At 43.1% G+C, this 26,282-nt stretch overlaps 1 protein-coding gene across 1 annotated transcript; it reads right to left on the reverse strand.

Moving 5' to 3' along the window:
• Nucleotides 1-1,777: 1,777 nt before the first annotated feature.
• On the reverse strand, nucleotides 1,778-24,009 carry FRZB (frizzled related protein). Its single transcript, XM_030952523.1, has 6 exons — nucleotides 23,522-24,009; nucleotides 14,699-14,746; nucleotides 9,637-9,702; nucleotides 7,237-7,441; nucleotides 6,970-7,033; nucleotides 1,778-4,224 (listed from the first exon to the last, which is right to left on the reverse strand). The coding sequence occupies exons 1-6, from the start codon at nucleotides 23,973-23,975 to the stop codon at nucleotides 4,117-4,119; spliced, it is 945 nt and encodes a 314-aa protein (XP_030808383.1). The 5' UTR covers nucleotides 23,976-24,009; the 3' UTR covers nucleotides 1,778-4,116.
• Nucleotides 24,010-26,282: the final 2,273 nt, after the last annotated feature.

Raw genomic sequence — 26,282 nt, forward strand, 5'->3', positions numbered from 1 at the left:
CTGTCACTCAAGGCTGTGCTAAATTCCTGGACTTGAAGAAAAAGAGCAGAGATAGAAAGAAAAGGCAGGTCTGCATTAGGTGATTTGGGAAGTCTGCACCTCTCAAGTACCTCAGCCAATGGGGAAAGAGAGAGGGAAACGTGGCCAGGAAATTGGGATAAGAAGGAGGCTGCATCCTCCAGCAATTCAAGAGACCCCATGGGAAATACCCCATGGCCTCTCCCTTTGTCCTTACAGAACTCCTCTGTCTCCTTTTTGGACATAAACCTCTGACATGATGGATTAATTTTCCTGACACAGGGAATCTCAAAGAGACCTAATTAGGCAGCATGTAAAATAACAAACCTTGCCTTCTTCCAAAGGCTTTGAGAGTCAGGACAGGAGGACAGTAGTAAACATGATTAACTCAGAAATTTGGTTTTCTTGGCTTTTTGTGCAGCAGATTTTCCTTCTCACATTAACTGATATTCACTGAGTACTTAAACAAACAAAATAAAAAAAATCCAAAGCCCAATAATTATATAGGATTGACAATATGCTTCATAGGATGTGCTGATTCAGTGATGGTGCTCACCTTGCTGTACTTACTGTGACCACCACAGGCAGAGCTGTAGCATGTCTGGAAAACACAGGAACCAGGCAGTGGTGTGGATGAGAACGGAAGCACCAAGCTACAATCTCCAAAATGCATCACAGTGATGTTTCCAAATGGGAACAGCTATGTTGCTGCTTAAGTAATTTTTATTCTTCTAACTCAGCATCCTCTTTGACAGTCCTACAGCTCCACAGCAGCTCCTGCAGTGCCTTGGATGCAGCAGGTGGGTGGGATGGCAGCAGAAGCTGATGTGTGCCTGCTGTGGGGCTGCCTTCAGGGCTCTGTCACCTTGTGCTGTGCCCAGGTGTTGTGGAGAAGAGTTCTTCCCACTCTCCCCACACGTCAGAGGGCTGGAAGCAGGAGGGAGGAACCCCCAGGGGTTAGGATGGAGGAGAGCCTGGGCACAAGATGCAGGAGAAACTGGGAATTTGGAGGGAGGAGAGCCTGGACCAGCTCACCACACTGGGGTGAAGTGGCCACTTGGAGGGCACTGGGAGCAGAGCCAGAGCTGGACCCACAGCTCAGCCTGGCATGCAGCCCTGCAGAAACTGCAAAGTTCTGAAATCTGTCTGCTTTGGGGTTTTTTCCCCTCCCTTGCTGTACCTGTGTGATGGTTCCTGGGGGCTCCTCCATCAGGCAAACATTGCAGTCCACACTCCACTTCCTTTGCAGCTGAGCAATGTGACTTTGCACAAACCAAACCTTTAGAACATACCTGACTTTGTGTTTATGTAAGTTAATACAATTGGAGGAACAAAAACCATTACAAATTGAAGCAAAGTCACATCCCAAGTGGATGTCTCTGAAAACCCTGTGCTGAGGGCTGTGTGCTTCTACAGAAGAATGTGCTATATAGTGCATTTTTGACAGTTTAATGTAGGATCACATCAAAAATGGGCACAAAAAGGGCACAAAAGGATTTTCTGGGGAAGAAATAATGTACACCTATGTCAAATTAGTAAGACTATAATTAAAATAAAGTCACTTTAAAACACCAGTGGAGTAGTCTAGCTTGTCACAAAACCCTCAAAGATGTGGTAAAGCAGTAAGTGCAGCTTTAGAGCAACAGAGCATTTCAGTGTGCTCCAGGCCACCAAAACACGTGTGAGAGATACTGCCCAAAGCTATTGAAATAATTGATATTGAAACATCAATATTATAAAATATTGATATTGTGCCACCTGTATCTCATTAGTCCCTGGATTTGTACACTCAGCACAAGCGAGTCTGGGTGGTGCTGCAGAGGTTCAGTCACTGAAATCACTGTGATGGGGTAAGAGCAGTGCCAGAGTTTGTAAAAGGCTCCTCAGTTAATTAAAGGATTGTGAAAAATACCTCTTGCCTCTTCCAAGGAGCCCATCGTGCCACCCTCATTTTTCATGTGCCAATGAAAAATGCTTATTCCTCTGGAAAAATACCAATCTGGTGGCTTCCAGTTAGGGAAATATTTTCACTGTAACATCATGACGTGTATGACAGTTACAAATGCTGCTCCTTTTTCTCTTACTGAGGCTCTAAAGTGCAGCACTGTGCTCTGCTCTGGCAATTTTTAATGCAACTAATGTCAGTACTGAGTTGCAAGTGGATTAAATAAAGGTGGCTGTTAATCACAGAGAAATGGCATGGGACAGGCCACCTTCAGAAGTGGTGGCTAGCAAAGGGTAAAACTTCCAGCTGTCTGGGGATTTTCTACATCTTGACCAGGGTTTTATGATTTCACAGCTCTTTTCATAGCAGAACATCACGTGATGAGTGGTGACTGCTGACCCTGGGATTCCAGCACTCATCTACAGGACTTCAGTGGGGTAAATAATGAGGGTTTTAATATTATTTAACAGGCTATTCACAACTTAATAAATGGTTCTGTTATTTACCTACTCAGTAGAAATGCTTGTTAAAGTCACCATCCCTGGAGGTCCTCAAGAAAAGAATGGCCATGGCACTTAGTGCTCTGGTCTAGCTGACATGGTGGAGATCAATCAAAGCTTGCACTTGATTGATGATCCTGGAGGTCTTTTCCGACTTAAATAATTCTGTGGTCTGTGTAATTCTGAGAAAATACCGAGGATTTAATATCTAGAGGATTAATATCCTTCTGCCAGCTTTCAGAACCAATATTTCCCCTAAATTATCCCTTTATTTTTAATTATAAATAAAAATTTGAGTGTTGCAGGATGTTGTTCTTTTTCAACTTTCTTGGTATCTAGCCCAATAGAAAACCTGTCCCAAGACAGCTGGTTATTGACTGAAATAAAACAGCATTATTATAATATTCCCAGATACTTCTGTCTTATTTATCATCATCATATTTTCAAACCACCCAACAACTCAACACTATTTTCTTATGAAAGGTAGCCCTAGTGTACTAAAGACAGTACTGACAGCTAGAACACAACAGTCATTTGCTCTTTATAAGTAGAGCTTGCTCTCCCCTCTGCAGACTATGCCAAAGAGGATTGTTCTTTGATGTACCCCATTTTGATTTCTTTTAAGCATGGGAGAGTAGAAAAACAAAGATAATTTCCAGTATGTTGGCAGCATCTGCAAAGAAATCTATCAAGCACAAAAACTAAAGGTTTTTTTGGTTTTTGTATTTTCAAGGGTAGTATTAGCAATATGATGTTGGTTCAGAAGTCAGGTAAGGTCTGTGGTTGGCAACTACAATTCTTTTATTGGACATATGTTACTGAGCATTGAACACTTGTTTATGTAGGCACGGATTTAAGAATAACACCACAAAATCAAAGAGGCTAAACTGCAGACCTGTACTAAGAAGCAGGCCTGGTGAGTCTGTCTACTCCTATAACTCAGCTGAGAAAAGGGGAAAAAACTGCCCTTATAAGAGAAGAAACATAAATTTAGTTATAAATTATGGTTACAGAACCAGATAGTATTTCCTTTAAGGTCCAAAGCACTGGAAAACCCAGGTTCCCTGTGTACATGCACAGGGAAATATTTAGAGTCTGCCTTATGCAAGTGGTTTATCTGTAAGAAAACTTAATAAAGCTGTACTGATTCAAACAGTTCTCTTAGCAAAAAAGAAAATTTATGTAATTCAGAATTATATTTCAGAATAAAAAAAATTATACATTTAAATGCAGATAACAACCTACCCAAAAGAGAGCAAGTTTCAGTGACCAAGAAAGAGTGAACAGGGAAAGCCAGTGTGAGCCATGACTTTAAGCAATGGTCTTTGCCAGATTTCATTCCTGCTTGCATCAGAATTTTCTCCCAAAGAAGATTCAGGAGATAAAAAGGTCTTTCTTCATCTCATAAGGGCAGTTTTCTACAGTTCTTAGCAACAGAAAAAAAAACCAAAAAACATACATTTCCAGAACTTGCACATATCCAAAAAGAAAAAGGTGGAGAACAAAGAGGGAGAATAAAACCTAATAAAAGCTAAACCATGACTTTGTAGTAAACAATAGAATATAACGTGCAATAGTGCAATTTCTCCTTTGCTGCTCCAACAGGAAGCCTCGGCAGACAGTCCCGTGCATGTCAGCATCCCTCGGCGGGGGTCACGCCCAGCTGCGAGCCTGCCGGGCACCGCCGGGCTTCGGGGCCGCCGCGCTGGGGCCGGGCTCGGCCCGCGCCTTCCCCGCCTGCCGCAGCTTCTGATCCCAGCGCTGCGGGGAAACGCGCCGCGGTTAGCACAGGGATTGCAGAAATAACCAGAGAGACACATCAACTACCTGAGAGGCACAGGGATTACCTGAGAGATTGCAGAAATTACCTGACAGTCACAGGGATTACCTGAGAGATTGCACAGGGATTGCCTGAGAGGCTAGAGAAATTACCAGCGAGTTACAGGAATTACCAGAGAGTTTACAGAAATGAACAGAGAGTCACAAGAATTACCAGAGAGCTCACAGGAATTAACAGAGTGTTACAGAAATTACCTGAGAGTCACAGGGATTACCAGAGAGATTGCAGGAATTACCTGAGAGTTGCAGGGATTACCTGAGAGTAACAGAAATTACCAGAGAGGTCAAAGGAATTACCAGAGAGTCACAGAAATTAACAGAGAGTTTAAAGAAATTAACAGAGAATTTACAGAAATTAACAGAGAATTTACAGAAATTAACAGAGAGTTACTAGGATTACCAGAGAACTCACAGGAATTACCAGAGAACTCACAGGAATTACCAGAGATCTTGCAGGAATTACCAGAGAGCTTACAGGAATTAACAGAGAGTTCACAGGAATTAACAGAGAGTTTACAGGAATTACCAATGAGGCTACAGAAATTACCAGAGTTTACAGGAATTTCCAGAGAGGTTACAGGAATGACCAGAGAGGTTACAGTGTTGCCCTGTTCTTCTAAACCTTCTGATGTTTACATTCTTGCAATGAACTTTCTGACATGCTTTTCTGTAAATAATTATTGTTTTACATTCTTTTCTGGAGGAGGAGAAATTTGATGGACTGTTGGTTTGTCCAGTGTCACTGAAGAGGTGGCAGTGTCATCCTCCAATCCACTGTCACTTTTGGAATCTATAAATGTTGGAGTCAGAAATTAAACTGCCCTTCTTTTTACCTTGGAGATTCCAGTGTTGGCATTGTTTTATTTCATGTCCTATAGTGACACTACAGAAATTACCAGAGAGGCTACAGATCCACCTGTTCACATGCTTCACACAGAAAATGTGTTCACAAACAGCAGCAAAAGCTGCTGTTGCTGTTTCCACCATGTCACCCTGTGCTGGGCTTAGGGTGCAATGAGAGCTTGTTGAGAAAAGTCCCCATTTAAACGTTAAACATTTAGAAGTTCCCATTTAAACAGGGAAACTGTTTCCTGGCTTCCCTGCAGCCTCTGTGAATGAGGGGTCTGATCCAAGGTTTCAGCACAAGGGGGACTCACCTTCCAAATAATAAAACTTAAATGAGGCCACTCATGTGGTTTTTGAGGGAAGCAGGAGGAAAAAAAAGTTAAGGGGTTTTTGTTAATTCAAAAAAATTATTATTTGTTTTTATTTTTGCAAGCAATAGGAATCACAGCAAAAAAAACCAAACAACATACTAAATATAGTTTGTACAACTGTTGATGCTCTTGGAAAGGAAGATGATGATGAGAAGTGGTGATGTGGCAGGGGTCTCAACACCCCCAGGCCGGGTGTGAGGGCAGAGGCAGCAGGTTACAGACAATAAGGAAGGAAGTAAGAAAGTGTGTTCCCAAAAAAAATTCCAACAAATGATGATGTTATCACCCAAGAGCTGAAACTGAGCAGAAGTCAGCCCATGGCAGCAAAATGGTATTTTGTCTGTGGCACTGGATTTCCCAGGGTTCTGCCAAATCAAACAACTTGAAATAAGATCCCTGTATCTTTCACTCCTGTAATCTCCATTGATGTGAGAAATGTGCACAGAAAATCCTGCTTTTATAAACACAACAGTATTTTCCTGCCAGTGACCCTCACACTGATGAAGAAAGCGCTGAGTGGAAGAGAAGACTGGTTTGCACAGGCAAAACCACTATGGCAAATGAATGGCTGAGAAATTGTGTCAAAATAAGAATATTCTGTGTCAAGTGACACTCACAACAATGTCAAAACCACTGATGCTTTGCAGTGCATTGGAAAATAAAAAGGAAATCCTTCTAGAACCTGGAAGGCATTAGAAAACATTTAAGTAAGAAAAAACCAGAATATATTTTCATATAGAGAGTTGGGGCTGCTCAGCCTGGAGAAGGGTTCAGGGAGATCTTAGAGGACCTTCCAATACCTAAAAGGGCAACAAGAGAGATGGGGAAGGACTTTTTACAAGAGCATGTAATGACAGGACAAGGGGTAATGGCTTTAAAGTAACAGAAATTAGATCAGATCAGATTAGATTATATAAAATATAGGGAAGAAATTCTTGGCTGTGAGGGTGGGCAGGCCCTGGCACAGGTTGCCCAGAGAAGTGGGGGCTGCCCCATCCCTGGCAGTGTCCAAGGCCAGGTTGAACAGGGCTTGGTGCAGCCTGGGCTAGTGGAACATGTACCTGCCCATGACTCAGTCTGAAAAACATTTGTAAAGGCCTCTGGTCTGTTTGGCTTTTTTTAATTCATATCACAGCCCCAGCTAAGCAGGCATGTGTTGTGGAACACACAGCTTGCCCAAAGAGTTAAAAGTCCCCTGCTATTTGCTTTTTTGAGACAGAGCTTTTGACTGCTGCTACAAAGGGATACTTTGGGGTAATTCAATGTATCCCTTTAATTTACTCAGCATGCAGTTCTAAATAATAAAGCAAATAACACACTAATTTAGTTTTTGATACACGATATTAATTAATTGGAGGCAGCACATGGATTTTCTTCCCTTATTTTGAAAAGACAAGTAGATGTTTTATGGCACCCACAACATTTGACTTCTGGGGAGGTATTTTCTTACCTTTATTTTTTTACCAAGACGTTCCTTCCACTTCTCAGCTATGGAGCCTTCCACCAAGAGTAACCTACACAACAGAGGCAACTCCATCAAGGGCCTATACAACCCAACACATACAAGACTAACATCTCTGTGCCTGCAGAGAGCCTTGCCCTCCCTGAATACCATGAAGGACACCTACAGACACCCACACCAAGTTTTCCTTCCTTTTGGCTCTGACTTTCAGTTTTATGACAGGAGAACAGTCGAGGACAGCACAGGAGGAATTACCTGGAGCGCTCCTCGTCCTCGTAGCCCATAATGATGTACTCCTCATTGGCACTGAGAGGTGGACACAGGCAGCCAGAATTCGTGTGGAGGTTTACAGTGTCCTTTGGGATGTTCACCAGGGAAGATTTCAGGATCTCCTTTACTTCCACTACTGCAGTGACATCGTGGCATTTAGTCTTCACCTCCTTCACTTTAGCCCGGATGACTGGGGAAAGCCACAGAGAGCATTGTTAGAAGCAGCAGATAATGCAGGTCACTCCCAAGCTGCTCTTGGTGACCTCTGGTATTAGTCTTTTGCATGGTCCTTCATCAGAAGCTTCGCTGAACTCCTGCAATGTCTCTGCCTCCATCTCTTCACTACTTCCCTTCCACCAAGGAGGTCCAGGTAGCTCAGTGTGTCCCTTAATAATGGTCAGGAGCAGGACTTACGTACCAGTTGGATTTATGTCCTGTTTAAGTTGGGCTCTGACTTCCTTCCTTTCTTCTTCACCCTTTCCATGGTAAATATATCAGATTTATTTCTTGTGTTCTCTCCCTTGAGCTGTGACTGTTCCCTCTCTGACTACCTGCACTACAGATGAGCAAACTTTATCACTCTGAACCTTACACAAAAAGGGAATGTGCATTAAAACTTCTCATATCACTACTTCTGCTGGATGACAGGCCCTTACCTTTTCTATTCTCTCCAGTGACCCAGCACTAATCTGCTCTGCTCTTTCTGAACTTCAAATGCTCCTGATCTTGACCCAATGACCTCTCTAATTGTTTCCTCTCTTGGCCTCTCTTTTTGCCTCAAGTTGCACAGGAGGAAAGGTTGCCTTTCAGCAGCAAAGCTTTTCATTCTCTCAGGGTGACCAGTGAACTGATACCACATACAAATGCAAAGCCAACCCAGAGGTCGTGCTCTAGAGAATGCCACATCATTCAAAGAGTACCTTTCCACACTATAAGTAGGAGATGCCCCAAATTCCACATGTCTCCTGTGAGAAAAAGGTAATATAAAACAAAGAAAACCATGGACTTCACATCTCCTCACTTCACACACATTGCCCGTAACAGCCATTAACCAGCTTGTATTGCAGGCACATTAAATACAGCTGCCAACAAACACCAACCTGTGCATCTAGTATGCACAACTTACCCTGAGTGACTCCCTTTCTCAAAACCTTTTAAGATCTCAAAATAAAATATTGCTTTAGTTTGGAGATATTTCAAATGCCTTTTGAAACCTATTTAATTTCAAAAGCTTGAGAAAATGGACAGGAGCATGCTCAATGACTCTGCCATATGCAGTTTCTGACTAGAGAATAGTCACTCTAATTTTTTTATAAACAAATCCACCAAAACAACATCAAACTGACTATTGACCAAAAAAGTGTTTGAATACAGTTGTAATTTTTTTAGCTTTTAACAGCAAACTATTTTTAAAAGAAGATTGTCTGACTCTGGTTTTATAAATGCGCAATCCTAATAAACATTATACAATCTCTACCATTTAAATAAAGCTGGCTGAACCTAAGGCTCTTCACCTGATCAATGGGAAGAAAGGAAGTGTTGCATATTGATAAAGCCTTATAAAATAAGGCCTTTTCACCCTTGTAAAATCATGGCTCAGGCCTGCTACTTTGGCTAAGCAGAAAAGGACTGTGGGAAAGTGACTGAGCTGAATTAGGGGTAAAAAAAGAAGTTGTATAACAATGATGTGCTCAGATTGTGGTGTATGGGGGTTGGTTGGATTATGTTTGTTATGATTTAAAACTGTGTAACTGATAAAGGCTTAATGTTTAAAAAGGCCTGGTTTTTGCAATAAGGAAGGGCCCAATGTGCAGTCCCTGTGATATATATTGAGTGACTTCATTGGCCTAATTTTCTTGAAACTAACAGTATGAAGGAAAATCTGAGCTGTGATATGCCTGAAGGGCAAGGCATGTGCACTTTTACAGGTGTTACTGACAGCATAACACAGCTGGCAAGATGCTCATTGCTGGCTTTGATAAACCAAAAGAAAACCTGTCAGATCTCATGGAGAGCTAGTGGGTATGAAAGCCACTACAAACCTCCCCTTCTGCAAAAGCTGAGGGTACTGGAAATCACAGAGGCAGCTCAGGCACAGCAGCCCACAATGCCATTTTTGTTGCATCACTGTTCACACCCAACAAGTATACAAACCCCAAACGCCTGCACTAAAACTGAAATAACAAAGATACCCTTGTACCAACATATCAAGCTAATCCCCTCCATCCTTCTAATTTGGAAACATTTCAGGCTACACCTTCCTCTTGCAATAAGCAATATTGGGTTACCAGCAGTAACAGTGAGGTTTTTAGGCTTTTTAAATGAGAAGTTGCCCCTTTCTGCAGCCTTAGAAGGGCTGGGAGCTGGCAGTGCAGCTGCTCTCACCATAGTTGTAGTTGTTACGTAGGTAGGTCTTCTGGGTAGCTTTCACTGGCTTGCACTTGCAGCGCTCTACGGAAACAAAAAAACTTTGTTTAGAAAGAAAAAAACATGTATTCAGTGACTATCTTCCCAAAACCTGGAGCTCACACAGTGTGGGAATTGGATTCACAGAAAATAAATCCAATAAAAATACATTTGATTGCTGTGTACAGTGAAGTACACAAAGTACTATAATTAATATTATTATTATAATAATTCATGCATATAAATTTATTTTGTAAAGCTTTTTCAGCTAAGGTGTAAAACTTGATCTTTTAAATAAGTCGTCTAACTATGATCTATCACCTGTTTGAAATTTGATCTGTTAAATCTTGATAAGCCACGAAACATTTACAGTGTATTGTAATTAGGACACAGTTAGCTTCTGATTAGCCCCAGGTAAAATAAAATAGACTGAATTGCAAGACAAGAACACAGTCTCACATTTCCTTCAGTTTAAAGGCACTATTTGCTTACTTTATGAATTTTGGAATATATTTTGTTAGTCTAGTTCTATTTCTAAATTACTGACATGCCGATGTTCTTACTGAAGAACCTCCAAGTCAGCCTCATGCTTCTTAGATTTACATTTAAAAGAACTGTACAAAATGCTGCATTATTCCTAATCACTACTTAGAGATACAGAAACTAACACAGAAGTCATTTGATTGATGATCGAGTGAATTGTAACACCTGTACTGCCTCACCCTTCTCATGAGACTGAAAATGGAATAGAAGTTTTTAAAACACCTCCCAGTTACGCCATCTCTAAGTCAGAAGAGGGTTAAATCCAAAAACACCTAACAAAGATTTCACTGACTTGCTTATTACAGTGAAACACTAAAAACCACAGGGCACTCCTGCCCTGTGGAACTGTCCATGAGACCTTAAATGTTTTTAGGAGACCTTAAATGTTTTTAGGAGAAAAACCTGACATTCTAAAATTTTAAAAAACCCCAAACCACAGCAGAACAACAAAGACACACAGCCTTTGAGTCTGGAGTGACAAAATAATCACTTTAAGCCAATTCAAGGATCAATCCTGAGCTCACAGGTGCTGTAATTCCATGCTTACAATGCTGCTCTCTCTTCTGTGCTGGACTTAAGGAATGCCTTCCTTTCTGTTCCTTTTATCATACAGACCATAACAGAGACACAGAAAGAAAATACTATGGCAGTGCATGACTGAACATTTTTTGAACATTATGTATCTCAGGTCAGTTGAACAAACTGGGATATTCTGGCCAGCAGGCATTCATAGAATATTTGGGATTGGCAGAGACCTTTAAAGGCCACCTAGTCCAACCCCCTTGCAAATAAGCAGGGACATCTTCAACTGGATCACGTTGCTGGGAGGTCCACCCAATCCACCACCAGGAATGGTGTAAATTTTACACAATTTTATTATGACCCAGAAGCCCAAGTTTAATGAAAACAGAGAAATTCTTAGCCCTTGTGGCCAGAAGGACAGCCTTCAAAAAAAAAAAACAACACAAATGAGCACTGTCAGAGCAGCATCTCCAAAGGTGCAGATGCCAGACAGCTGGGAACTCTAAGAGAGGTAAAAACATTTTCATTAGAGCCCAGGGAATGCTAATGCTGAACTCCAGAGCCACAGTGGTGTTCATTAACACCACTGGTATTTCAGGGCTGGTTGTTCTACTGCAAATATTTGCTTTTCATTTTACACCAGTGTCTAAGTGTGGTTTGGTGGAGTAATTTCAAACAGCAGATCCCAGTATGACATGTGCATCTATTTTGACATTGGATTTGGCATAAATGGAAGTAGATTTAATGCAGTTTATTTCTATGCACCATCATTCTAAGTATCAATGCATATAAGGTAGTGATTTAGTTAAGTCTAACATGAAGAGTCTGAAAAAGAACTTTTATTGATTATATAAGATTCCTTCATATTTTAAAAAAAATTAAAATCAATGGAATAATTATTTTCCATTGGAAGAATTTTTGTAGTTGAAAACACAAAAAAATACAGGAAAGAGGAAAACATTTCAAAAGAAAAGTGTATTATTTCCTTGAATTTCAAACACATCCTCAGGAATCTATATATAGAGCCCTACAGAGTTTAACTTTTCTATGTGTTTGTGTTGAAATAACAAAAGCAGAGAAGGGAAGTGATTTTTGGCTTCCCTTTTGCCTTTGTGAGCTCATGGATACCGTAGGCCAAATGACAGCTGCCTTGGAGCAGAGAATAAAAGATGTGCTCCTGTGACCCACACTCACACAGACACCTCAGCTCTCAAGTCCAACGAGTGGCACACTGTAATGTTCTCCTGCTCTGCAGAACTTTGCACTGTGTCCCAGGGAAAATAAAATAGACTAAATTGCAAGACAAGAACACAAGTCTCACATGTCCTTCAGTTTTAAGGCAGTATTGGCTTACTTTATTAATTTTGGAATATATTTTGTTAGTCTAGTTCTATTTCTAAATTATTGACATGCCGATGTTCTTACTGAAGAACCTCCAAGTCATCCTCATGCTTTTTAAATTTACATTTAAAAGAACAGTACAAAATGCTGCATTATTCCTAATCACTACTTAGAGATACAGAAACTAACATAGAAGTCATTTGCCAAGGTCACTCACGATGTTAGAGCCAGAACAAATTCCTCTTTCCCAGCTCCTGGTACAGTGATTTTCCAAGGAAGGCAAATGTTGACCTTCCCCCAGGGAGTGGAAACACCCACAAAAGGTGGCTATAAAAATGTCCTGCATCACCTGATGCTGAGGGAAAATCCCATCCTACCTGACAGCCTCCTCAGAAGCTGCCAGGATTAGCAGAAGAGCTCTGACACCACAACAATGGCATGTCCCAAGCACAGAGACAGGCAGCAGAGGCTCCCACTGGCTTTGGCTGAGATCACAGCTAGCCATTAAATCTTCTTTTCAAGTAAATACAGGACTACAAACTGCTCCAAGTCCTTGTCTTTGAAAATTTCACTCTGTAAATGCCAAAAGACATGGAGAGAATGGTTTTCCCCATGGATTGCTACCAAGAAACATCTGGGTCATCTTAAACATATGTGTATGCATGATGGAAAACCTGGCTGTAATCCTGACCTGTACAGGCACTCAAACCTGGCAAACACCTCCCAGATAAAGAAAGGATAAAAAATAAACACTCTAGAAAATTTTCTAAGAGACTTGAGGAGCATGTGATGAAGCAGAAAACAATGGACTTCACAGCCAACAGAGGTAAAAAAGGTCTCCCAAAAAAACTCCATGCAGACTCAGAGGGAAGGTTTTGCCAGCAGACACTGGCAGGGAAAAAAAGGTGTCTCAAATAGGGATAACCCATGAGTAAGCTCTCTGTGACCATGCACAGCAGCACAAGAAATAAAATGCAGAAACCACAAAGCTGAGAATGGGATTTTTTTAAAAAAATACATCAATTTTCTACTTGCAAAACAAACAAACAGAAAGTCTCTATTTACAATGGCAAAACTACAAATTTACTTTACTGAACACATAAATAAAGCCATTTTGAGACATGGCCTTTTAGGTGGTCCAAATGTGTTTGTCAGTTCAGACAGATGTAGCACATGGAACAAGAAATCATGTTTGAACAGTAAAAGCAGATTATTGCATCAGCAATTTTTCTGTGCATCCTTACCCTATTTTCTAGATGGGAATTTTTTAGGTCTGGTTTTGTTTTCAGCCATTGAAAAGCATCACAACAGTAACAATATGACTGAAACTTTCCTCTTCCACTGCAGGGTCACTCACTGGAATTACATGCCTATGGACAGGCAGCAGTAAAGATATGCTTTATGTACTGCCTGTTTTGATTTAAGGGGACAGTGAGAGCATACAGCTTTGCTTTCATGCTCAAAGTGAAGCTTGTATGCTCTCTGTACAGTCCACATCATGCATGAAATCCCAACTTTCTCAATGCCACACAAGTGAAAATGGCTTCAAGCTATGAAGATACTAACATTAGTAACAAATATCTTTAGCCAGTCTTCCAGACATGGTCCCATGCTCAAGATAATTTAAAGCAAAGCCTGTTAAGGGGTTTGCTTTTATGAGGTTTTTTTAACTGTACCTGGGCTTCTAGAGGGTATGTGCTGTGATTTAAAGAACATTTTGCACTAATATAGCTGCTTTCACATTGGGACTTACTAACTAAAATTTTAAACTGTTTTATAAACTGAGCATTACTAATATATTTTTGCAATTTGGTCACAGAGCTTAATGCTGAAATTCTATCTATAGGTACCTAATGTTAGGTTCAACACCTTTTAGGTGGACATCAGTGTACACTGTAGCTCATCAGCACCTCTGCAGAAGGAAAGACAAGCACGTCAATGCTAGGGCTTCCAAGTCTCAATTTCTTGACAAAGACCTAAGAGGAGAACTTTGGATGGAATCATAATAAAATTCAAGGAAATCTACAGTCACTGGCTTGCTTGAGCAAAAGATTCACATTCCTATAATTATTAGCCACCATCCTGGGCTTTGCTTCTTTGCATTGGCAAGTAGTGGTAATGCTCAAGGGGTTTTATTCGGTTTTATTCAGTTCCGGCAAAACCAAAACAGCAATAAAAAACAACAGGGGACTTGCTGGAAGAAAACCAGCCTCAGAAGGTGCCGCCCTCAACCTCCTCGGGCTAATGGGAGTATTGCCATTATCTACAAAGAGGACTGAATTGAATTTGAAAACTTTAAGGTCAAAATGAACCATTATCTTCACTGGTTTTGCCCAGAGAAAAATCAAATTAATGATTACTCTCTCTGATCAAGACAAAACTTTTCATAAAATCAGCACAGCCCTCCTGCTTTGATGGACATTTTGAGGCTGACCAAATCCCACCTGCCCATGTAATGCAAAAGCAAAATCTGCAGTATTCTCAATCAAGACTAAGTATTTAAGTATTTATCACTTAGTACCCCTCTTAGTTAAATATTTAAAAGATTTCAAAGTCTACAGCTTATTATACAATTTTATAAAAATTATTATACAGTTTTATTACTTATTATACAGTTTTATAAAAATGTACTTACCAATGCCAGCACCTCTACAGTTGCCGTTATTAGAATCCATAGGGAAGTCTGCCATGGATTTGTAAAATATGTAAAGAAATGTTAGTATTTTTAATATTGGATTCTTTCACTACACATACATGACAATGTTTTCTCTTTCTCTAATATTCAGTACGTGGAAACTTAATAACTTCACTAATAAACAGTTTGCAATATTCTAGAGGTCAGTCCAGTAAAGCTGACACAACATCTTGCCCAAATTTCACCTGAACCAGTATATCATGGTAAATGCTGAGGCAGACTAAATATCCCATTTCCCTTGCTACAGACTGGCAGGTTTCAGACAAGGGTTGACATTTATGTCATGAATTTTGATCACCTACAGAAAACACGTGTAGTGTTTGCATTTAATTAGATGATGAAGTAGAAATTACTTTGGGGGATTTTTTTGGTTACTGAGGAAATCAAATCAACCAACCATAATCACACTGTCGAAGCAAATGCCAAAATAAATGTTTCAGACCTTCCCCTCAGTTTAAAAACACACTGATTACTCTGAAGGACAGATAAGGAACAGAAGTTCAGAAAGGCACTATGCCCAAAGAACTGCTGTCAGACACGTTCGTAAGTGGATTGCGTCCCACATTAGTAAAATGCATCATTTCAAACCTATTTATTAAATCACACCATTTAATGGGTTTATACATATATTTAATCATGAAAAACGAGTATGTTAAGGCATATAACCTTCAATGAGCTAAGGACAAAATAAATGCAAGAGGAACAAGAACTGGGAGAGAGGCAGGACATTTCATTAGAATGGCACATAAAATGGAAAAACAAATGAGCTTTCAAAGAAAAAAGCCTTTCTGTAATTTTGCACATTTATTCATTTATGCTGCTCTTCCAGTTCTGGAATCTGGTATCCTACAACCAACTTTCTTAGATTCTTAGATAATCACAGAGGCAACACTGCTGCCTTTGCGATGCAGAACAAATATAACAAAAGCTCCTCTCTTGCAGCCTGAGCTGTAAGGTTTTGGCTGCAAAACAGCCCAGGACACTCCTGATACTCAGTAGTCATGATGACTTCAGATGTGTGGATTAAATTATAAAGGCCAAGTATACATATGTGTGTGTGTGCATGTGTATATATTTATATTTTTATATTTCTATTTATATAATCACAAATTCTGTAATATCTGTTTACAAGAAAAATAATATTACTTAGCTAACCTTTTAATTTTGCCATCCTTGTTTTAAAAAAAAATTAATCTCCCCTTAATGAATACTTGCACTACTCAAGGCAACATGAAACTTCATTTACATCAATGAGGATGCAGCTAAATCACAGTCTGGGCAAGAGTAAAGCTGAAAAACAACTCATTCCCTCACATAATAATTAACTTTAAAAAAATTTGAGACTTCAGGAACAATTATTCTAGCCAACACAAAGAGCAAAGGGTATAGAAAATGGCAAAGGAAGATTGAAGAGATGCTCTTTTATATTCAATATCCTGTTGCTAATAAAACATCAGATCCGTTTTCTTGCAAAGAAAGTTCCAAACTACCACAGGATCTTTGCTTATAGAGAAAAAACCCAACATTTTTATGGAGTCAATTTGATCTTTGCAATCAGGTACTGCCACAGAACCTTTTAATCTTCACCATACTGCCTTGTAACAAGTCAAACTATCCAAGCTGATTCTTTCTTTCATATTTGATTTTGATTATTCACCTGAGTTATTCTCAATGCATTAAGAACACAATTTACATTGCATCAAATGCATTCTGGCATTCCAGGGTGTGATGGAAGAGGAACTGAAATGGTTTCCCTCTTGCAAATGGCAAACAAAAGGACAACCACATTTCTCATTCTTCCCCTCCTGGGCCAATATCAGTTGTCTTGTTCATTCAGCCAAGCTGTAGCTTTAAGTCTACAATTCCTTCTAATGTGGTAAAAGCATAGAGAGAGGTCTATGGTCTGATAATCCTCCCATGTGCTCCAAGTAGAGACAAAACACCTGCAGAACCCTCCAGCCACAGAGAGGTGGCCATACAGGCCTCTCTGTGTACCTAGGGCTGGCCTCAGATGTTTCTCCACTCTGGGCACCCAAAATCCCTGCAGAGAAAGCTCTCAGGACTCACTGCCCCTCTCACTCAACTGCCTTGGCCACGTTCTCAGGTTTTCTCAAAGGCTATCTGCATATGACCAAGCCAACTCCTCTGGTTTTTCAGGTGGCCCAGCAAGCTAAAATTCCTACCAAAATAGGTATTTCAGGGATAGTTTGTTCATAGCTTCAAAGCACATTCTCCATTCTATCAAAATTGTTACTGGGGACAGAAAAAACCTTCACCACTCAGAAGACAAGAATCACATTAAATGCTTACCATCTCCCATGCACAGAAGGAAAAAGAAGCCCTGAAGGGCACTGTCCCTACCTAAACCAAGGATGGATCCAAGCAGACCTGACTTTGTGGTGCTTGGGCAAACCTAGTCCAATCCACATTGAAATTACACCTCAAAATAAACCAGTAAAGGGTTCACAGCCTTCCCTGGCCCATGTGGAGTACAATGCCCAGGGGTACTGGCTGAGGAACTGTCCTTGGAGCTCACGCCAACACAGGAGAACCAGTGAGCACTCGGTATGGGCAGTATAAACATGCAAACAAGCATGGAACTGACCTGCTCCACCAGATGTTCCCACACACTCTTAGGTACACAACTTATTTTTAACCAAACTACAGCACACCACAGCCTCGAGGCATCTGCTAACTCTGCACTGCCAGGTCACCTGTCCCACCCCAAACCAGAATTCCCAGTGAATTAGCTGTGTGTGCAGCCAGAGGAATGAGTGCAGAGCAGCCAGGAGTGCCTCCTGTCTGTGTGCCTGCACAAAGGCAGCAGGGCAGGAGTGAACAAGAGAATTTAATACCAATACATCAGTTCATAGTTCATTTCTGGACTTGGGAGGGCTTGGGCCAGGCAAGTTGAGCCTGCCTTGGTGCTTATCCTTTCCAATGCACTCATGCCTATGCAGGGATGACTGGTTTCTACAGATGGACAGGAGCATGGGCTCATGGAGGGGACTGGAGACCTCTGCCACACAGCGACACCTTTCTGAAAACCCTTCTCATTTCTCTGACCCTTTCCCCAGCTAAACTCATACAGTCTGGTCCCTCCTTACCCACCAGACAGGAGACTGGAAGAGGGTCCAGCCCAGGCCTGCCACCAGCTACTGGTCAGGTCTCAGGGGTGTGTCAGCACCCACCCAGCCGCTGTCCCCAGCAGCCTGATAGACAGAGGCCTCTCTCCACCAAGCTGACCTTCAGTTGCAACACAGACAGAGAGAGGGGAAAAAAAGCTAATCCCCCAAACAACTGACTTCCTATTGTTCCACATCTCTTCATGGGCAAACCCTCTGCCAAGTTCTGTCTATGCAAAGCAATCTTTCTGAAACAAATACCTGTCAGTGATGGTTAGCTGGATCCCCAAAGAGGGGAATGCTATCCAGACGTCCAATCCAAAAGTTTCCTATTAAATTTTGTTTAGGAGAAGGGGACAAATCCAAACTGTTTTTTTTTCCAATATGCCATCCTAATTAATTTCTTTTCAGAGGGATTCTATATTTAAAAAAAAAAAAACAAAACAAGACACTAACAAGGAGAGAGAAATAAAAGCCACTTACACAGTAAGTGTACAAAATAACAATGCCTGCAACCGCAGATTTAGATGAGAGCTTTGGAAAAGAGAAACAACTTGGTAATACCAAGTTTTGAGCAAACATCTTTCCTATACCACTGTTTAAATAAATAAAAATGTTAAAAGGCAGAGGAAGGCAAAAAATAACAGGATCCTGATTGTCATTGGGATTAAAGAATGTGGCCCAGCTATTACTGAAGCCACCCAAGGCACTGTGCTCCAAAGAACTAAACAATAGCCAGTGGCTGCTGCTTGGGCACCTTCTTCAGATTTAGATATCTGTGAGCCCTATTAATTAAGAAACCCTTCCACAATGCCTTAATTCATTGTCATTTACTTCAGCTATTAATACAGAGAGGATCTTTGCTAATTTGGTTGCAGAAACATGCATGGAAAGCCAAGTGGTAAGAAAATTTATTCTAGCTAACATTTAATACAAAGGACTCAAACTCCAAGTTGCAGAGCAGCCAGCAACATGGCTGTTCCACATAACATTTTATTCCTCATAACAAATCCCACTAGGTTTTGATGACATTTAATGACCCAGGTATTGACTAAATGCTTAGACTGTAAAATCCAGGGGACTCCGCCTACAAAGGCAGCTGAACTGTAGTGAGCCTAACACCATTGGTGGTATCTTCATTACTGAGATTTAAATTCTCTTATCTACTTCTCCTGTCCTGTTTCAGGCTTGAAGCTTGTAATAATTTTGTTATTTAACTAAGAAATGAGGCTGCTCCCAAGTTTCAGGCAAAGACCTAAACAAATCCCAACTTTATAAACTATAACCTGGGCACAACTGCTGGTCCTCAGCACAGTCTGTAACACTCCCCCAGCACTGTCACGCACATCAGCTGCTCTAAGTACAGCTAGGCAAAGAGTCAGAATAAATTTGATCTGGAGCTTGGAAACCACTGTTTTGGAAATTAAGTTAATAATACATCAGAAACAAGCATGAGAAATGGCCTGTTCACTTGTCTTTTAAACCTGCAATGCCAAATTAACATACTGGGTTACTATGAACTCATCCAAACAGACATGGAGGACTTGGGCAACATGGAGTTCAATCATGGGTTCACATATGATTTAAGAAAATAGGTGTCCATCATGTAAATAAGCTACAATTTTCTTTAATGTTTAAGAGATGGTGGTTTAAAACAAAAAAATAAATCTAAGTTTTCCTTAGACATCTTATGACAGTTTGGGTGTTAACTATACATGGTTGATACCTTGTGATGTGGCTTCCCTTTCCTCCAACATCTTATTAACAGGCCAACATGCCTTCAAGCTATGTTCTTATCTAAGTAAGATAAGGTGAGATAACCTGCCTGACAGATCTGACTTCCAGTATGCACAGTACCCATCACACTGCTCTGGTTTTGTTGCTAGTTCCCTCTTCAAAACAGGACTAAACATTTCACTTGAGACAAAAACACTCTGCTAGGCAGTAGCAGCCACATGTCAAAGATGCTTTTTTAGTCAGCATCCCCCTGCCAACACTGGCCACTTAATACCTGCAAAACTAAAGAAAAGGTCCTGCCTCTGAAATTCCAGACTTGAGACAATTTTCTCTCTCAGCAGTTCCTGCTGCTTCACAGACCTGAGGAAGTTTGACAGGGCCCTGAATGAGGGAAGCAGATAATCTGATAGATTGGAGGAAGAATAAGCAAATACATGTGAAGAATGAAATATTTGGAGCAAGTGAACAGGACCTCCCACAGATCTAACACAGTTTATACTAATGTCTGCAAACAGAACCACTTTCACCTCCAAAAAGGACAGGGATGTGGGATCAATGCCATAGGAGACTTCAGACATTAGCATGCACTAATCTGACACCCAGGGTGTTAGTGTATTGTCAAGATGCTCTTTCATCCTCCATCCTGGATGATGATTTGTTGGATCCTCCACAAAAAGCCAAATTATTCCGCATCACACTCACCTCCAGAACACCCACACCATGCCTGCAGCATCCCTCTGCTTTCTGGCTGTAAAGGAACCCGGATGTTTCCCAAAAAGAATGAAAAATCAAGACACATACACTTCCCACGTGTTTTAAGTCAGTTTCTGTAACTTGAAGAACTTGAGACCTCCCAATCAGCACTCTCACTCAGGTTCTGGAGACCAGCACAAGCGCAGGGGGTGTGCACAGCTGCTCCTCTAGCTGAGCCCAAAACACAGCACTGCTGTCAGCTTTCTCCATCACACACAAAGCAGCCCCTTGGTGCTGTGACAGGAAGTGTCTGGATCTTCCTCACACCTGGACTCAAATGGAGAGAGGTCCCAGAAGATGTCTGTGGTGGACAGTGCCTCAATAGCTGAAAGTGACCTTCTTACTGAGATTTATCACAGATTTTACCAACCACAGTTCCTCCATATTTTGCAACAGTCACAAGCTACTGGGAATATAACTGATGGAAATTGGGCTTGTGAACCCAGTCCCTGCTCTGACAAGGGCAAACACTGACTACATCATCCTTAAGGCTCCCTCATAGAAAGGACAAGACAAATGTTCTAATGTTCACCAGAACATTAGAACAATAATGCAGAAATAATGCAGAAATATGCAGAAACCTCAAAAGCAAACAGTAGAACCCTGCTACAGGTAGCAAAAGAATGAGAGCAAAACCAAGATTTCACTTCTGAAGAATACAAAAAAGCCCATTCTACAACAGAAAGCCACAAAACAATGGATTATATTTCTGCCCACTCTATTAGGTGTAGTTTACAGACAGCAGAAGGGGCTAGAATGCTTAGGAGATGAATGAAAACAAATAAGAGCAGGGATTCTGCACACTACTCATCAGGCAGTTGGTTCTTGCTGTCTTCTACTGAGCTGCAATCCTTTATTTGGAGAATTGGATTTGAAGGTGCTCGTTCACCTTACCTCTTCCTAGAACAGGAATCCTTCCCTCTGCTTTCTAAAAGAACAGTTTTATTCCCTCAAGAAGGATTCTTTCAGTCTGCTGCATAATGCATCAGTTCAAAATATTCAGCCCAGAAATGAGAATGTCATCAGGTTCTCATTCACTGAAAGAGAGTTTTCATGGATCTGGCCCTGGAATCCCTCAAAGAGGTTATTGTACTGCTGAGGTCCTCAGAAATAGGTAACTCGGGGGCGATTTCAGCCAAGCTTCCTCCCTCCAGATTTGAATGTGATTGCTTTCAAATTGCTGCAGACCTGCCAAACCTTGCTCATGCTGGAGCCATTTTTAAGGTGGTTTTGAAAGCACCTCAATGCTGCAGAGAAAGGTGCTTGGTGTTCAAAACCACATCTCTTCCCAAAACTACCCCAAGCAGGACTGCAGAGCTCAGAGAGCAGCAGCTGGTGGCAAAAATAGATGGTTACGTTCATGGGCTGGGGAAAATAAGTAGGAAAAGGCAAGAGGGAAGCAGCAAGAAGTTAGAAATAGCAGTAATGACTGGAGATATGAGGGTATGGAAGTTTCAGGAGGTGCAGAGGGTAAGAGAATAGAGTCAGAGATGGATTAGGGTTTGTTTGGCCTGTAAATAAATGGAGACAGAGAGAGCAGCTTACCTGGGAAGGCTGAGCTGGGGAGCACGGTCAGGAAACTGAAGCGTGAGATTTTGTTAGGAGAAGAAAACAGGAATTACAGCGTTTGGCATTACTGGCAGTGGGATACATAAAGCATTTAGTAGTGGGACAGAAGCACAGTAAAATAGTGTGCTGAGCACAGCATGAAAAATCCCCCTTTCATTCCCAGGCCACCGCTGGGGGAGGACAGAGAGGTGAGATCCACTGCCTGTCAGTGAGCTCCCAAAACCCAGCACTGCAGCTGTGGGCACTGAAGGAGACAGGTAGCAGCACAACAAGCTCCTGGGGTGCACGGGTGCTGCTCTGCTCTGACCCCTCTGGTCTGCTCCCCCACCCCAGTACTGCTCTCCAAGGCCTCTGATGCAGAGGTCTGGCAGAGCCACCAGCACTGAACCTCTGCATCAGAGAAAATGGCAGCCTGGTTCCACCAGCAGCAAATGCTTTCCTGAAAATACACAGGAACTGTAGTCACTTTGTAAAAGGTCAGAGCTCACTCGTGATAACCACCCACCAGCCTGCTTTAATTTCCTCTCCAATAGCCCCTTGTATTCAATATCTCTGTGGTGCTCAGCTTGAGCACCCACGTTGGAGGGGTGTCCTGCCAACTCCTCCAGCCCAAGGGCAGCTGTGACAAGAGCAGGATCCCTGAGGCACAGCAGGTTTGTAGCATGGTCTGAGCAGTCAGCAGTCCTCCCCTGACTGTGCAGAGATGCTCCTGCCTTGGACAGTGGTGCTGGATGGCAGCCACACACCCAGCACCAGTGGGATCACAGTGAACTCAGCTGGTGAAACAGGATGCAGAGAGAAAGCTGAGCAGCTCCAGCAGCCCCTCTGAGGCCACAGCAGTCACACAGCATCAGGGCTTGGGCGCAGGACACAGCATTTGGCTGGCTTCAGGGATGTTGGGAACAAAACACAACGGAAGGCTGCACTTCGCTGCACTCCTGACCTGGCTATAGTTCTAGAGCCCAGGGATCTGCTGGGGAACCTGTACCTTCAGTGCTAACCACTGAGATAAGCATGTTTTCTCCCCTCCAGCTGTGCATGTGCCACCACTGGCACAGAAGTGGCTGGGGAGACCCCGGCCCCCCAGCTCCTGCCTGGGGCTCCTCTAGGCACCGATCTTTCCCAAAATCTGTGGAGTGCTGGCCTTGTGTGAGAAGGGAGCAACCTGCTTTGGGAGGGAGCGGCTGAAGAGGAGCAGAGAGGAGCGGGGAGAGAGGGGGAGCCGGCAGCCTGGGTGCTGCCCCTCACTTGGGTGGCCCTTCCTTCTCTACCAGCAAGCGCTGACGATGGATCCCCGGTAGAAGAGCGGTACGGAAACGTTTCTCGTTCGTGGGCAACGAGGGCTGCAGCTCCCACACTCGGTGGCGGGGCTGTCACTTGTCACACACACTCTGTGCCCAACAGCAAAACTTTTCCAGCAGCGACGCGGCTGCTAAAGGCAGAGAGAAGACAGCGAAAGAGCGGAGGGCAGAGCAGAGAGAATCCGAGAGAGCAGTCGGAGGGGAGGCAGGGCTCCCGGGCTGCCCTCCCCGCCCGCCGCCCATTGTCCCCGCGCCGGTGCCGGTCCCCGCGCACTCACCCGCGCCCTCGGCGGTGACGATGGCCTCGGGGGAGATGCAGACCCCGCGGTCGTAGACGGGCAGCTCGTCGCAGGCCAGGCTGTCGGGCCAGGCGTGGCTGTAGCGGACCAGGACGGGCTCGCAGCCGGCGCGGGCGCGCTCGCAGACGGACTTGCAGGGCTTGATGGGCTCGTGCTGGAAGTCGATGGTGCAGATGGGCGCGTACATGGCGCACAGGAAGAACAGCAGGTCGGGGCTGCAGTTGGTGCCCAGCAGCCCCTCGAACTGCTCCATGGCCAGCACGGCGTTGGCCTGCGTGCTGTGGTGCAGGTGGTTCGGCATCTTGGTCATGTTCCAGGGCAGCGGCTTGCAGAGCGGGATGCGCACCGGCTCGCAGGCCGCCCCCCGGGCCGCCGGCGGCCGCCCCAGCAGCAGCAGCCCGGCCAGGGCCAGCAGCGGCAGCCCCCGCCTCATGCCGCCCGGCCCGACGGTAAGCGAGGGGCCGAGCGGGCGCGGCGCGGCGCGGGGGGCGGCTCCGCCCGCCCTGGCCCGGCCCCGCCGGGCGCGCACCGGGTCCCGCCTCTCCGCCCCGCAGCCCGGCCCCGAACAAAGGAGAGCAGCCCTGCGCAGGGGAGGGGGGCTCGCCTGACGGGAAGAACCCGAGAGAAATTTCTCTCTCAAGCGAGAGCTTGAATTCTCCCCGAAGTAAAAACCTTACTGGGAGCCTGCACACGATTTCAGATCAATCTCTCGGAGATACGTTCATATTTTTTAGGAAAGACCTTTTTTGTTTCTTTGTTTTTTGCACACATTATGCTTAAGCAGGAGGTGCACACGAAAAGCATGGCACACAGACATAGAGACGGGTAAGCAGTTTTAGAGGAGAGTAATAATGTTAAGAGGCTTAAAAATTAGGGAGATTGGGCTCAGCAGCTGGGGATGCTTTCTTTACAGAAGGTTAAAAAAATTGAGGAGGCTGGATACTGTTTAGGATACCTTGCAGAACACTGGTGCAGCAAAGGGAGGTCTGACTTGATCAGAAAAAATGCACCCTGATATAATGACAGAATCACAGAACAGTTTGAGTTGGAAAGGATCTTAAAGATCATCTAGTTCCAACCCCCTGCCATGGACAGGGACACCCACCACTGGACCAGGTTGCACACAGAACACAAGTTGACATTTACTAGCTGAATAAGTTCTTTAAAGTTATAAACGTACAAGCAACTGCTCGATCATGCATTTATTATTCCAGCTTCTGCCCCTAAATCAAACCTGTGAGTAGAAACACACCTACCACAGCCAGTGCTCAGAAACCAGACCAAAAATATGAACAAGCTGCAAAAGCAGCCATGGATACAGGCTCACAAACACAGGGTCCTAAGCTTAGAAGGCTTTCCTGAAGTTTTTCACTTTATGACTGCAGATGAAACCTTAATCCCTTTAACTCAGCTGCTGATGTCCTTGTTCCAGCAAAGGCACATGGCAAGCAAACAAGGCGTTGTGATATGGCCAGTGGAGCACAGGTACCATTTATTTGCCCACCACTGCTGGTGCTAATTTCAAAGACCCAAACCTTGTTCCCTGCACTCCTAGAAGAAAATTTGGGCCTCAAAGGGAGGCAGAAATGTTCACACACATGTGCATGTGACAGCCTTAGGAGCCATCAGTCAGGCTGCCCATGACCCTGTGCCTGCATCCAGGCTTGCAAAGTAGCCATGAAGGCAAAGGAAAGGGAAAGGGCTTTCCCTGCAAAGGGAAGCTTGCTACTCTCCAGGGGGAATTAGAGAGAGAATTATTTTTACTCATCTTCTCAGCTCTTCAAATTTAGTCATAGCAAAGCCTCAGGCTTGAGTTTTCCCTAGTAGTGTAAAATACATGTTTAAAAAGCATGTAGTGTAATAGAAACCTTACCCAGGTGGTTGGAACTGAATACACTGGGACCTTACCTGACAGCAGTAAGTGTGAGAGCAGTGAGCAGTGCATCCCTGAGAATGAGTCCAGGGAAATGGCCCAGAGCAATGCAAAGCACCTATTGACATGAATTATCATATTTTCTGCTTCACTGTGAAATTCTCCCATCTCTGTATTTTACTTCTGGGATTTTTTTTCCCAGGTTGATAATTGATAATTACACAAATCAGCTTTAAAAGCATTTCCTGTGCTTTGCAGGAAAAAGCATTGATAATAGTGAATATTCCTATGCTTGCAATAAGGCTATCAAGTCCATAAGCTTAATTTTTCAGCCCCAAGTCTACAAGATCTACATGAGATGACCTTGTACTTTTTTACTCAAAGAGTAAAATTACTGAAAATTCTTTCAGAACAGCAAATGCTGGCATCCCCATAAGATCACAAACATTAAAACACATTCCTATGCAACCTGGCTTCACCACTCCCAGTTTTGGTGTGAAGATACCTCCCATGCATTGAGCTGGTAGAGCACTGCCCACTTGCCCTGCTGGCAAGCTCCTGGTACAGCTGGTGCCTGGGAGAGGATTGGGGCTGCTGGCCTGCAGGGCTGTCTGCATTCATTACCTCTTCATGCTTCCACTACAAATCAGTTTATACGAGGTGGTAAAAATTCACCTCTGGCTGGAACTAGGCAGTCTGATTACTGACCTGAAACATTGCTACTTTAAGCAAACATTTACACCCCGCCCCGTGTCTGCCAAGGTATTTTCTGTTATACAGAAGCACTATGGCCAGCCTTGACACCTTTTTTTAACAGAGGAGGAGTCTGGTAAAGCAGAAAAAGAGACAGTGAAGAGGAAGGCTGTG

This window comes from Camarhynchus parvulus, chromosome 7 (genome assembly GCF_901933205.1).
Source record: "Camarhynchus parvulus chromosome 7, STF_HiC, whole genome shotgun sequence".
Taxonomy (NCBI): domain Eukaryota; kingdom Metazoa; phylum Chordata; class Aves; order Passeriformes; family Thraupidae; genus Camarhynchus; species Camarhynchus parvulus.